This window comes from Zeus faber (genome assembly GCF_960531495.2).
Source record: "Zeus faber genome assembly, chromosome: 1".
Lineage (NCBI taxonomy): Eukaryota > Metazoa > Chordata > Actinopteri > Zeiformes > Zeidae > Zeus > Zeus faber.
This window is the reverse complement of record NC_137193.1, coordinates 43490588-43508559: the sequence shown is the minus strand read 5'-3', so window position 1 is coordinate 43508559 and position 17972 is coordinate 43490588. Positions and strand designations below refer to the sequence as shown.

The following is a 17972-nucleotide window of genomic DNA, read 5'->3' as shown; positions in this document are numbered from 1 at the left end:
TCACTCTGCATGATCAGTTTGACCGGCGTACTTTTCTTCCTCACTCTCGGTGTCTCTCCATCAATTCCTGATCCACCTTTCATGTCGCACAAGGAACCAATAAGACCTGAGAAAGGAATCCTACAGGACACCCAAAATTGTCTCTTATCTGCTGGTGGATCTCACGCTGTCCTTCAGAGCCAAACAGAGAACCTTCCCTCATCTCAGATTCACCTTCGCCCCTTGTTAGAGGCTTGGCCAGCCAACCATGCAGTTCCTTTTTAATCTCCACTGTGACAATCTTACCATCTACCTTTTTAATGAAGGTTATATTAACTCTGGCGCCAACGCCATGAACTTAATAAGGGCTTCAGCCACAGGGCACTGTTGCAAGACACTGTGCTGAGTTTAGACTACGCATGAGAGATTGAAAGGACAAGGTCATATTGCTTAAATGGCTTCAGAACAAGGTCATTGTATCAGATTTGATTTTTGAAGTACAGTTCACAAGATTATTCCATGGTAAGGTGGCAAAGTGACCATTGAGCATAAGTTTATGTTTTGTTCTAATAACTGTTACACATGTCAAAGAAGGGCTATGATATTCCGGCACATTCATATAAATACATTCCCATCAGTTTTTGTGTCATGAAATATGACCCATGGTGATGCTGAAATGTTAGGTCCTTAGCACCCAAGCTCAATGTCAACTCCTGCCCTACCAAAGTCCCTGAGAGCACCACAAAATATTCACCACCACCACATTCTGGGTGTTGTTCAGAGGGCAGCCTAGCAGTCTAACAACCTTGTGAGGGAGGGCTGTGAAAAATGTTCTTTTACCTTCTGGGATTCTTAAAGAAATCCATCACCAAGTAAACTGTACTAAGTGGAAACAGCCCACCAAATTTCAGTGGTTCAATTTGGTGAGGTTTGGTCTGATTAAGAAGTGTGATGATGGCCTTACCATAGTTTCCTTAGCAGAAATGTTTGCCACAGGGTTTATTATTACTGATGGAAACCAGCGATTCCACCCTGCCTTAATCCCATTATATCCATGGGAATAGAAACCTCCACTGTTGAGCTCACTGCCAACCCATAGTTAATGCACTGGAATGTACTTCAACATATGTCAGTTTAATAGGTTAACTTATTATGACAGAGATTAAATTCATGGCCACCATACCACTCTCATCACTAATTCCAGTCCAATTCCTCCTGACGACCACTTTGTGGTTGTGGATTTCAGCTTAATCTGATATTCTAACCAAATTAATTGGAGAGTAATTTAATTCAAGCTCTCTCAAAGGACCCTTTTATGCTCCTACTGACACATCCTGTTTCAAGTCCTCATAAATACTGTTACATTCCTTTGAAAGACATACGAGAACAATTCAATTAGACTGAAGTGTGACATTTGTTATGAGCATGTAAATTCCCATTTCACCATTTTATTTATTTATCTGAATGTGTCAGGGCATTAGAAATAAGAGAATGGTCAGTCAATAGGTCAGTCAGTCAGGGCTTCAGAAGAGGACATTTCATTTTAAATCAACGGCATCCCCAAGCCTTAACCTCCACCCTGGCAAGGAAAAAAATGGAAAAAATCACTTTGAGGACAAAAGAAATGGAAGAAACTTTGAGAATGGGAGACAGAGTGTTGCATCTCACCTCCAGGACGGCCAGGCTGCAATGGGTGCCGAGTGCACAATATGATTAACATAATCACATTATTAGCATTATAATCTTTAACACTGTATTCCTGTTTCCTCCACTCCAGACTACAGGACTGGGCCTTGCTTCACTCAGGTGAATAACCAGATGTGCCAGGGACAGCTCAGCGGCATCGTCTGCACCAAGACCCTGTGCTGTGCTACGATTGGTCGAGCCTGGGGCCACCCCTGTGAGCAGTGCCCCGCCCAGCCACACCCCTGTAGACGAGGCTTCATTCCAAACATCCGCACCGGAGCCTGCCAAGGTTAGAAAGAAGCCGCTCTGTGCCAAAGCACTCGATCAGTCTCTCTCGCCCTTTTCCACTCTCCTCCTTCTGCAGTTTGCTCTCTCCTACACAGCAGATTTTCTGGGAATCAAAAACTTGGAGTTAGACATAAAGTGTCTAGAGTTTATTTTCAGATCTGTACTCCAGCTTGGGTTAAGGGTTCATCCTTGATGGTGTATTATTTTGGTTTTCATTCCCAGAAAAGAGTGACTTTAACTGTCGACTGAAGTCGATTCGATAAGTTTATTCCCAACACCTTTGAAGGCGTACACACATGGGCACACACAGCTGGAGGGATCTTCTTTTTAACTTGTTAAGTGATGAGGAAGTGGTGTGCTAACACTTACACACTAACACACACTCCTAACACTCACTCTCCAACCCCATCACAAAAACAAACACGGTAACCATTACTTTATCTGTCACTGCCTCAGCTGCAGCTCCCATCCCTGTCAACAACATCCCAACCTTGTATCAACAACAACACTTAACATTGACATTCTAATGGGATTCCGGATGCAAGCTTATAACACACATTAGATAGAGGTTGTTTTTGTGCAACTTTATTGCTCAATCCCAAATATTCCTGTAAACAGGCACGTGCCATGGAAGCAGCAGTTAAAGTGGGAATACATTAAATCGCCTGTGTTGTCCCAGAATTTCTATTCGAAACTGTAATGCTTTTTTTTTTTTTTTTTTTCAACATCCAGATTTACCCTTTTTTATAAGAAGGTCACTTTCCTTCCTCTAAAGTATGACTTCTTCTGATCGACTGATTTGCTCTTTTTTGTGAACATTCATCCATATCGACAGTTTACACAATTTTTGTGTGTTCTTGCTGGGAAAGGCCGATGCTGCCACAATAGTGTAGCGCTTCCGCCCGCAAAGCGGCACCAGAATGGTGTTTTCAGGGCCTTCTGGCACAGAGACACAGACGATGGGATTGAAAAGTACCCGTTTTATTGTAGAGAGTGGGCAATGTGGAACAAGCCTGGAGCAGATGGAAAACGGATGTCATGAAGGGCTCCTCTCCTGTGTCTGTGTGGGGATGGGGGTTTTTACCTATTGCATGTTGATTGGTCTTACGAGCAACAGCTACTCTGGTACTGGGCGTAATTACCTAGACCCAAGACAGGTATGGCTGTTCAAACACACCACCCCTACACCACAAATGGAACAGCATCTAGATGAGCACATACGTACATTGAAAGTGTCTGCTAAAATATATGGGATTTTTTTTTACAAACAAATTTTATGGATTACTACTCTAAATTACATTTAAAAATAATGATATTTAACCAGGTTATTGTTTTTTGAATTGAACATTGTTTAAGTTGTAGTATCTGGTTTCCTAGAGAGAGAGAGAGAGAGAGAGACTTTTTTTTCTTTTACGTTTAAGGTTCCTTATTTTCAGTACATCATGTCACAGAAACGTGATTATGAGAGAACCGAAAAAACATCAAAATAAGAGACAAACCACAGGAAAATCCCAGGTCAGTACAGAGTATAGACATTTCGAGAGAGAGAGAGCATGCGCGCGAACTGAGTTTCACCTTCCTTCTTCAACATTCCTTGCAGGCCTGGAATCCCAGAAACCCCCCAGACCAGCGTCTATCTGAGTAAACTCTCTCTCTCTTGCTCTCTCTCTCTTTCACACACACACACACACACACACACACACACACACAAACTCTCTTCTCCTCCTCATGCCTTTCTAATAACATTTTGTGGCTGGCCCTACTAAGCCATAAGAAGCCTGCACCAATATATGGCACATGTGGAGGTCATGTCCCCCGGCAGATAAGCCCAGCTGGGCGCTCAGATACCACCCCCGACACACACACACGCACACACGCACTCACGCACACATGCACACACGCACACAAACACACACACACACACACACACACACACACACACACACACAAACATACTCCATCTTCTCTCAGAACGACCAGTATCCCTCAGGGTGAGTTTAATGGTATAGGCCCCTCAGAAAGGGGATTGCCAAGTGTTTTGCTGACCTGAGGCTTAAAACACCTGGTGGAGCAAAACGCCTTGACAACAGTGTAATTACTCTGTTGACATGAACAGTCTGACAGACACTACAATATGAAATAATAATAATAATAATAATAATAATAATAATAATAATAATAATAATAAAATAAACTTGAATCCTTTGCTTCCCCACACAACTTATCTGGAGCACGTAGATCTCCCAAGGTTATCAGAATCAAAAGCGGAAAGTTAAAACACCAAGCGCAAGATGAACAGTACAATGATAATGTGGACCAGGTGCCTACAGAAATAAAATCAATTATTAAAATAAGTTATATAATATAGTATTATATATAGTTATTATAATATAGTATGACCAAGGCTCAACATTAATGGTTCCCCTCAGCAACCAGATTGAGTCAATTGGCAACCATTTTGTGACCTCTGGTTGCCCCCTTTGGCAACCACTTTTTAACATAAAAATTCAACAAACACCAAACCATGCACCCCAAAATAAATTTATTTGTTGCATTAGTGATATTCAAATATTGCTGTGACAGTCAGAACCAGAACACTGCATGTGCGTTTACTCATGTGCGCACCAGTGCGCACAGGCACTTGTTTTAGAGACAATGGCGGAGTAAATTAAGTTGTTTGACTGTGGGGTGAAAAGTTCGACTTCCCGTCAACATCACAGACGAATATGCTAATTGATTCAGTTAATTGATCCCACTATTGCCTGCAGTTCACACTGCAGGCAATAGTGGCCCAAATCGTTTTGTTTTTTTGCTCATATGTGACTCAGATCTGTTTTTGTAATGACGGTGTGAATAGCACAAATCACATGGAATCGGATCTTTTGAATTCGGAATTGGGCCACACTCATATGTGGTCCTAAATCAGATATAGGTCAGATTTTTTTGCAACCTCAGTCTGAACAAATCGGAATTCATGCGACTTTTACGTCACTCTGGAGCACTCTGGGGTTCCTAACCATTTTCTTTTTGTCACGGAATGGACCGCAGCTCACAAAATGTTCACAGATCGGGGTTGTGTGTGTGGGTGGTGTGTGGGAGGGGCGCTGGGTTGGGACTGTTTCCCTGTTAAACACGGAGGAAAATAAAGACATTAAATACAATACAATAAAAATGTAATTGCGTCATGCAAAGAAAGTTCGAGTTTGAGAATAAACTCGGAATTTCACCCCCAACCTCAGGGCCAGCGGACAGGGCGCGGCGCACCGCGGATGCCCCACCGTGCCACCCGTACTGCGACCGCTTGCAGGCAGCGTATACAGCGTGGTGAGGGAAAATAAATAATAGATAGATAAATACATAAATAGACTGACCCGGCGAGGGGGCACCCTTGCTCGCTGCGTTTTATGAATAACACCGGATCTAAAAATAATGTGTGTGAGCGTGTCCTCTGAGGGAGCGATCGGGGCGCAATTTGCGCGCATTGGGTTTTTATTTCATATAAATTTTATTTTACTAAATGTTCTTATTGAGCGAAACAAAAAAGCTGGCTTGAGCCGAGGGAAACATGGGCCCATGCTGCTCGATAACCACCGGGCCACGGGGCATTTTTCTGCCATGTTTACTTCCGTACAACAGCGCGATGCATGTGACGTCTTTGTTACTTCTGCGTATGCGGATTGCTTCAGGCCTGTGATTAGTTTACACTGGAATCTGATATTGGCCACATTTAGAAGCAATTCATTTGAGCTATTAATCCTAATTGAGCACTAAGGCTGGCTGTGTGAATCTAGCCTAAGACTCACGTTTTAATGCCTTTCCTCGTCATCTGTGATGTGAAAACATCAGATTTCAGGGTTGGAGAAGTGACCCATTTTACGATTTTTTTTTATTATTACACCATCCGCAATCCATTAACTTGTGGACTCGTTCTCTGGTATTACGTCAGAAGACGCGGACACTGTCCTAGTCTCCTGTTGAAAGCGAGTGAAGGGATGTGTTCACAGGCTTGGAAAACTGTAATACGTGTCGGAAGTGATGTGTTCATGGGAACTTGGAAAAACATTTGCTACCACCATAAGTATATTTCAGACCTTTTTATCTATCTATCTATCTATCTATGTATCTATCTATCTATCTATCTATCTATCTATCTATCTATTTATCTATCTATCTATCTATCTATCTAAACACACACACACAATCAGACAAAAGGAGACACCTAATCGCCTCATAGCTTGCAGCAGACTCTTGCTGGCAGAAGTACAAAGCGCACATGACTGTGAATCCAAATGTAAAGATTGCATTCCAGGCTGCATCAGGATGTTGGCAGGACTCTCCCTCTGTCTTTACCTCTCTCTCTCTTTCTCTTTCTCTTTCTCTGTCTCTCTGTCTCTCTGTCTCTCTCTCTCTCTCTTTCTCTTTGTCTCTCTGTCTCTCTCTCTCTCTCTCTCTCTCTCTGTCTCTCACTCTCTCTCTCTCTCTCTCTCTGTCTCTCACTCTCTCTCTCTCTCTCTCTCTCTCTCTCTCTCTCTCCCTCTCTCTCAGCCTTTGGCTCACCAACTTCCTCTGTATTAGACTATGTTTTCAGCCTTTGTTAAATAAGAGCAGAAAGTGAAGGTATTTTAGTGATCAGAAACAGACTTTCAATTTCTCTTTCTGTGTGGGTGTGGGTGTGTGTGTGTGTGTGTGTGTGTGTGTGTGTGTGTGTGTGCACGAGTGTGTGGGTGTGTATTGCAGAGGGCTTGGCAGCATGATTTAAATCCCGGCAAGTGTCCCGTTTACTGACTGGCACTGAGGTGGATTAATGTGGGCCTAGTGTCTGTGTGTGTGTGTGTGTGTGTGTGTGTGTGTGTGTGTGTGTGTGTGTGTGTGTGTGTGTGTGTGTGTGTGTGTGTGTGTGTGTGTGTGTGTGTGTGTGCGCGCGTGCATCACATCATAGACTGGATCAGAGGTTTTCCCGCTCACTCTGACGAGTCCTGTATCTACCCACATCCACACTCTCAATGCATGAGTGACTCACATTGAATTCTGGGAAGTGTGTGAATATATATTTCCTTCTAAACTGTAGTTTGTCTGTCAGAAAGTAGGCCCAAAACTCACTCAGACACTGCCAAGTTATTCCCCGTTTTTTCCCCTCACTCTCATTCCAAAATGGTTTCATAGGAGAAATAAATTCTGTTTAATATATACATGGAAAATTTGCGTTATAATGGGGTTTTTTTCTGATGAATTATAGCCCTCTAAATATTGAATTATATAAAATCTGGTCTAAACTAAAACAAAGTGGCCCAAATTCATATTAAATGGTCTGTATATAGTTTGCATTAGACATTCTTCAGCATGACAGATCTCCCAAACCACAACCACTGTCTCATGAAACTAATGTGTCCATCCTCTCCCCTTCTCCACCCATCCCTTCCTATTCTCTCTCTCCTCCAGATGTGGATGAGTGCCAGGCCGTGCCAGGCCTATGTGCCGGAGGGACCTGCATCAACACAGTGGGATCCTATGAGTGTAAATGCCCCGCCGGACACCGCCAGAGCGAGACCAGCCACAAGTGTGAAGGTGAGTTGGTTTAAACAACGTATTTGGGTGGAGCAATCAAGGGGCACATATTCAAATTCCAAGTAAATAAAGACAAATTATTCATGTCAGTATTCAATACATGATAAAGGTAAGAAAAGGAAATAGAATAACGACACATATAATAAAAAAATAAAAGCACAAATTTTGAACTGGATGAAATACATTGAGGCTTTAAGATGAGCCAGTAAAGCACAGATGCAAATCAAGGAGTGGAAAACCATTATTTTTGTCCTAACTATTATGTGCAATCCCTTTGACCAACTTATGAATTACAGTCAACATATGTAACCAGCCACCAACTAATGGCTAATGTGATTGTATTTTTCCATTACCAATATACAGAAATTAAGTTCATGGTAGATTAAATGCTAATTAAATTGGATTTGAGGTTGTTGGCCTAAGTGGATGCTCACACACACCAACTCACAAAAAATCACAATGGGGAGTTGGGTCACATTACTATGTGTCGATTGGATGGAATTTAAACAATGTGCAGTTAAAATAATCAAAAACTTAGACAGAGCAGAGTTGTGGCTCTCACACTGGAGCCGATGCATTCCTGGACTTAAGGGAGGATTAGAGAGCGATTTTACACTGTTTCAGCCAAATGCCATGTAGTTACTGAACAAGGAGTGAAGGATGAAATATCTACTGTAGTTTTATATACCATGTTTGTATCGTTGACCCTAAATTCATTCTTCTTGTAGATCTCGAACCTTGAGTCAGGCCTTGAACTTGATAGTTTATTGACTCAGATGTTGCAGACTCACAAAATGTCTGATGATTTAATGTCTGTAAGTTCAAAAGTGTAGCCCTTGGGTGTCCTTGACTACAATATATAATTATATATCATAATACATCATATATATACTGTATCACTGTATGTATCCAGTGCCCTGTATATCATCACGTCAAGACCATGGCTGTATTAGCACCTTAAACATTACGACAGGCCCTTTGAGAGCCACAGTAGACGATTTATGTTTGAATGAGGAGGGATGATTGAACTGAATTCATCCACAAAGCGGTAGTGGTTTTGGGCGAGAGTCGTGAGTCACTATTCTGATCACACCACAGTGTGTGGTTAATGAGAGTGTGGCCCATTTAGTCATATTCCAGCCCACCTTTAAGTGCCAAGAGGGGTGTGCTGTTTCAAAAACTCCCATGGATGTGTCCATGGAAACAGGGTAGAAACTTACCAGGGGCTCAGGCGTGCTGGGAAAGCCACGCAAATAGTTGAACTTTATCGATGGTGCTTACACACAAATAGCCACACAGACCATTCCCTTCAGATCAATGAAACATCTTATTTTCCTTTTCCAGGTTTATTACCTTATACCTCAGAACAGACGTGATGTTTCCACTGATAACAATAAATGAAAAGAGGGACGAAGAGAAAGAGAAAAAGAAGGAGAACACTTGGTTGGTTGAAAACCTTAAAAAAAAACAATGAAAGGAGTGGACCACAGCTGAGCTGATGTTGTTTAACCTGATGCTGTCGGTTAGCTAGCTACAAGTCATGCTTTTCTTCATGGTCAGCTAAGCAGTTGGCATCATATAGGCTTTACTGAAAAAATATTTCAACTTTTGGAAGTCTTGATCCGTCAAACAAAATTACAGCACTATTTAAGACCGGCTGTGTTTTGAGAGCATTGCAGCGAGAATCACTGTGAAAATGCCCTTATTTTAAATTCCGATCAGCCCACGGCCATTATGAGAAGGACGCTGACCTACAAAGGGTTGGTCAAAGAAAGCAAAGGTCAGTATGGTATAGATTCATAATATACTAAAGTTCTGTAATCAATACCATGGAACTATACCATTGGTTTCAACACATGGGCAATCATTAGAATTTGAGTCATTCCTCTCCATCTATTGCAGTTGCTGCCGACTTTCCATTGTCATGGTAATTTGTTTCTGTCCAGACTTTTGTGTGAACACTTTTTCTTAAGTTATCTTATGTTGTCGTTTGAAGTAAAAAAGACGAGACAGATCTCTGAAGACATCCCAAGATGATGAGATGAAAAGCATCAGTATTTGATACCTAAAATTTGCGGTGAGGGTAAATAAGTGGAAGAGGAACACATCTCTGCAGTTTTTAACCTTGAACGCAGTTGTGATTTATATTCTGAATCCGAACTCAATAGATCTGGATCTGGATAACAAACAAATTTGTGACACAAATCATGACATGTATTTTTTGACAAAGTCTTTAAAGGGAAAGTCCTTTGATGGAAGAATTTGGAATGAATTTATTTTAATGGATGAGCTGATTCCAGAGAAGACCGACTAAGGTTTAGGAGTCGGGAGGTTTCAACGTGGTCAACTTGTGTCAAGTTTTTGGGCTCGCCGTCTCTGCGCCCCTCAGCCCACCTGGTTTCATACCTCCCGTCCAGGTCACTCCACTCCCTAACTGCCTCTCTGCCTTCCCTTGCTGCTCCAGCTTTTTTTCCTGACATAAATACAGTCTTTCTGGCCAACACCAGCTGTTGACAGCGAACAAAGAAACACTTACGGCATTTTGGAGACTTACATTACATCTCATTACAGAGGCAGACAGACCTCCCTGTTCCCGACATCTTCACACTACACACACACACACTCACACACACACACACACACACACACACACACACACACACACACACACACACACACACACACACACACACACACACTCTCACACAAATATTCGTCACACAGCTAGTTATGTAACTCTCACGCTTGCATTAATTTGCACACAAGTTAGACTTAAAAGGATAGACATGGCTCATTTTCGATTGTACTTGAGTGAAATGTGACTGACTTGCATCATTGCATTTTGAAGCCATTGAGGAATATTTGGAGAGGCAGACATATTGAAACACAAACTAGAATCCATACACAGAGAAGGGTAACCTTTTTCATGTACTTTATAAATAATAAATATATTATAGTTATATACTATATTTCTGATGCAAATACGTAGAACTGTTCTTCAACCAGCCAGGACGGCACCACAGTGACGCTCAATTCCTGTGTGGTTTCACTTTCAGACATCTTTATACAGACACACACACACACGCACTGCTGCAACTACCACAACTGATTCCACACATGGGGAACACCCACCCTGATATAGTATACACTCATACACACATACATAGCTATGTTCTATACATAGTGTAATTATGGCTAAAAATGAAGCTGTAATTACGTATGTGTTTACATATGCGTGACACGTTATAAAAACCTGCTACCTTCTGGAACTTTGGGTGCCCCCTCCCCAGCTGGGAGCTGTCTGAATAAAATGAGTTGTAATAAAGTGTACCTGCCAAATCTCGGAGCCAGGTACCCTCAGAGACCCAGTCCCTGGCTGGTCTATAAGGTTGACTGCTCAACCCAGTTTAGTTTCCCCCTTTTGTTGGAGCTGAGTTCATTTTGTTTTAAAGTCCTCAGACTACAGTGGGGGTAGTACTAGAATGTGAACGTCTTCCATATCTAGGTCGACGGCAGTTGTAGATGTAGTTCTTATAATCAGGTCAATAGTACTTAAACCATTTAGTGAACGCTTTAAATCGAATGCATTTGGGGACTATATGTTTAGGCATTACTAGCCCTGTTTAAGGGAGTAGTACCGTGGTAGTATTTGTACCGTACCATGTTGTTGCTAGTGTGTCAAATAGGGCCAGATGGCGTTTTAAAGGACGTAAAACACTGGAGGATCATTACCTAAGTGCTTATGTAGTAATCATCTGGTTGTCTTCATCGCAGCATGCATTTTGTGATGTAAGTTCAATCAGTTTGGTGAAATTGAGAATTGTTTATGGAGTGAGTGCTACTTCAGCATCAGACTTTGAAGTTTAATATCTGGTGTAGCGCGACAAAACTGTATTATTGGTAACATACCGTAGAAAATGATTCTTGGCGGTGGAGGGATGGTGAAGGGGAACACTGCATTATGTTACAGTCACTGTCTTTTGGTTCTATTCCTTGTGAAGGAGTTAGGAAGTCTTATAAGAACGGCTTTAGACTGTTAAACGTAGAGTAGCATGACTTATAGGCCCAAGTTTCAGACCAGGGAAACTAGAGGACACTTTCATTGCAGGATCCTCAACTGCAGAACCAGGATGTTTTAAATTCTATTGAATTTTGTCTAAGGGGATCACTGTTGTTACTGTGCAATAAATGTAGATTTTTTAAACAAATAAAATAAAGAAAAAAAATCACATTATTTGCCAAGTACACTTTGCATAAACCCATAATTTGTCTGCTGCATTTAACCCACACTAACTGTGAGAAGCAGTGGGTACAAACTCCAGTTCTGAAGCCAGTGACTTCCTCAAGGCCATACTTTTTTTTCCATTGCACATCTTTTGGTGTGAGGAGAAACCAGAGCACCCAGAAGAACACAGGGAGAACATTTTGTTAGGGGGAAAACTCAAGGCATGCCAATGACTTAATGCAGGATGATGGAGGCAGTATTTATGATGGAGGTATTTATGATTAAAATGTGTTTGCATGCTGATATTTCCAGACATCGATGAGTGTAGCACCATCTCAGGTGTGTGTGACGGAGGCGAATGCACCAACACCGCTGGCAGCTATGTCTGCACCTGCCCACGAGGCTACATCACCAGCACAGACGGCTCCAGATGTGTGGGTGAGTTAACACAATGAACACGCACACAAACATCTGGCGTACACATACACATTCTCAGGTGTGCACGCATGCAAACACACAGATCCAAAAATACACAGACACAGACACAAACATACACACACATACACCGTGTCATGCAAATGCAGACGTGTATGTGCAATTTTACACAACCTCTGATCCAGTCTATGATGTGATGCACGCGCGCGCACACACACACACACACACACACACACACACACACACACACACACACACACACAGACACACACACTATTCATGAACACACAGAGTTGTCTTCCTCCACATCTGGAGTGCAACTTCGCTCCCTCTCACCCTCTTGCCATCTCTCCCTCTGTTATTCCTATGAATGGTGTTCTGATGAGTCAAGCTGGCCCACGGGCCTGTGTTTGCCACGTGCACTCCAGCCATGTGCACTCTGTCCTTGGCCTTGATAGTATTGCTCTATTCTAACATTACAAACAAAAAGTTGCATACACACACACATGCAATCATACAAAAGCATAGTTCACTGACGTCTGCTTCGAAACACTACCAGGTGTTAATGTACTCTATATTCCTGAAATCCTTACCCCACCATCTAAACCAACATGGCCATCGCCGCGAAACCCCCCCAGGTGTCGATATATTGTTTCAAGCTTCAGCCCAAAAATGGACAGCTCAGGGCCACTCTGTTTCCCCCGATCAGTATCAAATGACTAACCCGAATTCCCTTTCACTTTGGGGCATTTGCTGAAGAGCCGGGTTGTTTGATTGGAGGAACTTAAATATGGCTGGAGCCTCCTACCCCAATCTGTCACATAATACAATTTTCTCCTTTTCATGCAAGCCATCTTCCAGCATCTGCTGAAAATATCTGGGCTTGTCTGTTGTCATTTTGGAAAAGTTTGAGGGGGGAAATGGTGGTTTTAAATGCCAAGAGAACAACGGATGGGGTCATAAACTTCACAAAATCACACACACATTTTGCATATCCACAAACAAAGAGTTGAAAGCTCTTCTCACAGATAAACCATGCAAGCATGTGTCCAGCTTCAAGGTAACGGTCATCTGGTCTCACTTAGAAGAACACAGAGAAGCAAAAAGGATGACAATACTGACCATGACGATGTGGGACCAATATGGGACCAATAATATGGCTTTTGACATTTCGGGAGAGAGGAGGAGGAATGACCGGACAAAAGGGAAAGTCAAGAAGTAGAGAGAGCATGAGAAAATAGTCGAAAAAAACTATTGGGACTATATAAACTACTGGTTTATGTTGTCCTCAACAAAAGACAGAGTGGTGAAGAGATAAAGAGAGAGAGAGAGTTCTACAGAGGGAGAGAAAGTGAAGAGAGAATTGATTGGAAACATGCCTGTCGGAAATTAGCTGTTGGGGAGGCTTACTGGCTGGCTGTGTTGTTTGTGTATCTTTGGATAGTGTGTGTGTGTGTGTGTGTGTGTGTGTGTGTGTGTGTGTGTGTGTGTGTGTGTGTGTGTGTGTGTGTGCGCGCGCGCACCTTGAGCCCCCCTTCCCCAAAGGTGTTACATCTGTCCGTCATTTTGTCTCTCAGTATTTTTTCATTTAAACCAGCTGAACCTGTTCCACTTTGACCTACAGGGTAAAATGTTTATTTTTTATTTTTTTGCCAGAACAGCACTAGAGTGAGATATGAGCCATTTCCTTCAGCTAACAAATTCAGTCATTACAGGAGGGACCCTCGTACAATACCCATACAACTCTGGGTTAGGTTATAGAATAACCTATTGTTCACGTATCTTAATGGTTATTGGATCCACAAGTGTTCTTCTGACTGTTGAAAACATAGGACACAAATACAACCAATCCAGAAAAGTATGATCATGATATTTACAATATGTAAATACATATTTGTAAATATTAAATATGTAAATATCTTATCATTCACTTATAGCTTGTTTAGGGTCATGGACACATTCTCTACCTCTCCTACACTGTCCCCATTGTTCATTCTTCCTCTCCAAACTCCAATGCTTTAGAGATTGGAGATTAGTGCATAGTTCATCCTCAGACCTCCCTTTTCTCGCTTTCTGCCCTTCCATCTCCAACCATCATTTATCAACCCCCCCCCCCCGATCTCTGGATCATGTAACACTCATTCGCTCGGTTTGTGATTTCTCACCCGTAACAGCCATCATTCTTGTGGAGCCCACTGAGGCGAAAAAGGGAAGGAGAGGGAAGGAGAGAGAACGAGAGAGAGAGAGAGAGAGAGAGGATGAGAGAGAAACCCACGAGAACAAAAAAAACCAGATGCCAGATTCGGTATCAAGGCTGCAGACGTTAGACTCAAACCCCCTCAAATTTCCTGCCTTTGTCTCAGGTCCGGGTCCAAAAATTGGGTTAGACCAGATCCAGCAAGACCAACGCTAGGCCGAGTAAATTAGAACCACAAAGTCATTTTTTTCATCAAATATCACCTCTGTGCGTTCCAGATCGAGTTAAGCTTGAATGAAATGGAAGAGAGTGTGATCCAAATACACGTTTGCCTCCAGACTGAGCGCCGAAAACCAAATTACGCTGCATCGACCATCATTGACTGGCGACTAGATATGTCTCTTATTTTGGATTTCCGTGAGACCGTAACATGGTTTGTTTGCTCATTTTCCCATTACGGATATTAATATCAGGGCTGAACCAGGATGTGTGTTTTTCAACAGGAGACAAACTGTCTTTGTGTTTGTTGGCCTGGAACGGTGTGCTATTTAGGGGGTGATGGTTTGGGGGGTTTGAGGCTGATGGGAGTTGTTTTTGGGAGCTGTCAGTAATCAGAGCCTAATGCCCTGTTTCAAGGTGAAAGGCTGCGAAAGCCCCTGTCCCAGTCAGTCCGTGCTGTGAAGCCGGGCAGCACTGAGGCCTGGATCCAATTTGAGTCATCATCAACCCCCCCAATCCATCCACCAGACCTTTCACTTACTGTAGCCGCCGTTTCTCTCCTTTCTCCCTTTTTCTTTTTACCATTGTTTATTTCAACCTCTCCTTCTCACTCACAACTTCCTCCACTTGGGCTATGTCTACGCCTGGATGTGTAGAAGTTGTGCTGTTTGTGGGTTATTGTATTGTCTTGTATGTCTGGTATGTGTATTTACAATTCCATTAAATATTTAGTAGGGCTGTACCCAACTCGAATTTTGTTAGTCAAATCGGATTTGGCTGTCCAATGCGAATATTCGACGATTTGCTCGCGGGGAAGTCGGGGGGGTGGGGGGGGGCTCTTCCTATAGGAAGATGTGCATTTTGTAAGCTCCTATTTGTTTTGTCCTGGTATTGTAATGCACACTGACTGAAAAAACAAACAAAAAAAAAAACGACTGCTCAACTTGAAGAATCTCAGTCGACTTTCAGGGGGCAGCCCTACTAGTCTGTGGTTTTAGAAGACACTTTTATCCAAAGCGACATCTTGTGACAGTAAGCCAGGGGTTTGCTCACCTGCAGCCCCAGGTGTGGCCTTCATTGATGTATGATTTTCAGTTATCATATTGGCCAAATAGGTTAACAAAACCTTAAGCTTTTGTACCATTTTAGGATACTTTTTGCTAGTAGTTTCTCTGCGGGCCGCTCAGTGTAAAATTGCTCCAGGTTTATGTTGGATATCTGTCTGTCTATCTCAGTCATCACAACAAAGACTGAAATGTTAAGAACAAGTAACATTAAAGTTCTCAGTGTTAGATATGAATGTCTGTGTGTATTTCTGTATGAATATCCATTTTTATGCACATAAAACACGTATACCTGTTTGTGCCTCCAGTTAAATGTATTTTAGTTCCTATTTCTAGATGAATGTGTGTTCATTCTGTGTGTGTACTGTATATGTGTGTGTACTATGTGTGTGTATGTATCTGTCGTTCCCAGACACAGTGTAGCCTCTCATGTCGTATTTAATTGGGAAGGATTGCTCCACATGGAACTGATTAATTCCAGACTGCTGCCTCATTAGCGGAGTTAATCGACTTGCGCCGCCCCCCTCCTCTACTGACACACACACGCACGCACACACACACACACACACACACACACACACACACACACACACACACACACACACACACACACACACACACACACACACACACACACACACACACACACACACACACCCCCACCATGACTTTTCATCCTCCCCCTCTTTCTTCCTCTGAATCCACAAAATATGTTCTTTCTTATGTGTTGACTTTGTCAAACTACAGACACACACACTGCACACATTCGGCGGCGTCCATAACGCTCAGGCATGTACACACACATTTGAAGACATGGGTACACACACACAAGCACAAATAAACACGTACACTCACACACGCACACAGATACGTTCAAGAAAACATTTTCATGCTCACACAATATTACTACACACACTCATACCAAGCCCAAATGCCTAGGGACCCCTTACCCCTGTCTTTTCCATTTCCCCCTTCCACACACTCTCTGAACCTTGGCCCCCCATCTTCTGCCCCACTGAGTCTGACCTGGGTAACTGTAACAAGTAGGGCCCCTTTAAGGAGGCCCTTTAGATGCCTGTTAGATGTTTGTTAGCTGAGAACCTGGGCAAACCATCCCTCTCCCAGACAATAAAGCAGCTTCCTCTCTAGCTGACCTAGAAAGGACAGGGGTGTGTGTGTGTGTGTGTGTGTGTGTTTGTGTGTGTGTGTGTGTGTGTGTGTGTGTGTGTGTGTGTGTGTGTGTGTGTGTGTGTGTGTGTGGCTGTGTGTGGCTGTGTGTGTGTGTGTGTGTGACTCTCATCCATTCTCATGGTATACTGTATCTCTACTCTGTTATATCTATAATACATCACATTAAATCACTAATCATTCATTGATATCTATTTTTTTCTAATAGACCATCGCCCAATGGACTGTCAAATAATTTAGTTATTAAGTTATGAAGTGGTCAGATTTTTTTCCCTTCCTCTCTTTCTCTCTCTCTCTCTCTCTCTCTCCTTCTCATCCCTCTCTCCCTCAGACCAACGCGTGGGAACCTGTTTTTCGGCGTTGGCGAATGGGCGCTGCGCTGCCGAGCTGAGCGGCCAATACACCAAGATGCAGTGCTGCTGCGATAATGGCCGCTGCTGGGCCCTCGGGCAGATCCCAGAAATGTGCCCGGTTAGAGGGTCAGGTAAGGGCTCATACACACACACAAGCATGCACAAACTCAGTCACACAAAAATGCATTCTGCACAATCAGTGTCACTCAACATTAAAGACAGGGACTGCAACTTGTTTGCCTTTATCAAAGACTCAATAGTTTCTCAGATCCTTTGCTTCTTAGATGTCTTAGATGATGCACCCTCACTTCCTCTGATGATTTGAACAACTGACAAACTCCACATGATGCCCTGTCTGTGACTTGTCCGTGAACACTGTCACGCTTCAGAAAGCCTCGACAGGATACAAACAATCAACCAAATTAACCAAATTACAGAACTAAGCACTACAAGACAGGACTATCATGTGTGTTGTTAGTGTGTCTTCATCTGGTGTGTGTGTGTGTGTGTGTGTGTGTGTGTGTGTGTGTGTGTGTGCACGAGTTGCCACTCAAACTGATACACAAAAAAACCCACAAAGATAAAAGAAATTTGGGTCAGAAAAATGACCCCTGTCTCTTCAAGGGCTCTGTGCATCAGACCTGGTTGTTCATACTATATCTGATCCGTCACAGAGTGATTTTGCTTAACTGCGGACTGTACATGTGTGTGTATGTGTATGTGTGTATCTAGTCCATATAGAGACTATAACTCAGACTATACCTCAGTTTATA

The 17972-nt window shown here is 42.7% G+C and overlaps 1 protein-coding gene across 1 annotated transcript in view; it reads left to right on the top strand.

Annotated features, from left to right (window-relative positions):
- Window positions 1–17972, top strand: part of fbn2b (fibrillin 2b) — an 84351-nt gene that overhangs the window by 29916 nt on the left and 36463 nt on the right. Inside the window, exons 7-10 of the mRNA XM_080009205.1 lie at window positions 1757–1954; window positions 7393–7518; window positions 12056–12181; window positions 17178–17330. Of these exons, the coding sequence (XP_079865331.1) occupies window positions 1757–1954; window positions 7393–7518; window positions 12056–12181; window positions 17178–17330 (603 nt within the window). The remainder of the gene's footprint in view (window positions 1–1756; window positions 1955–7392; window positions 7519–12055; window positions 12182–17177; window positions 17331–17972) is intronic.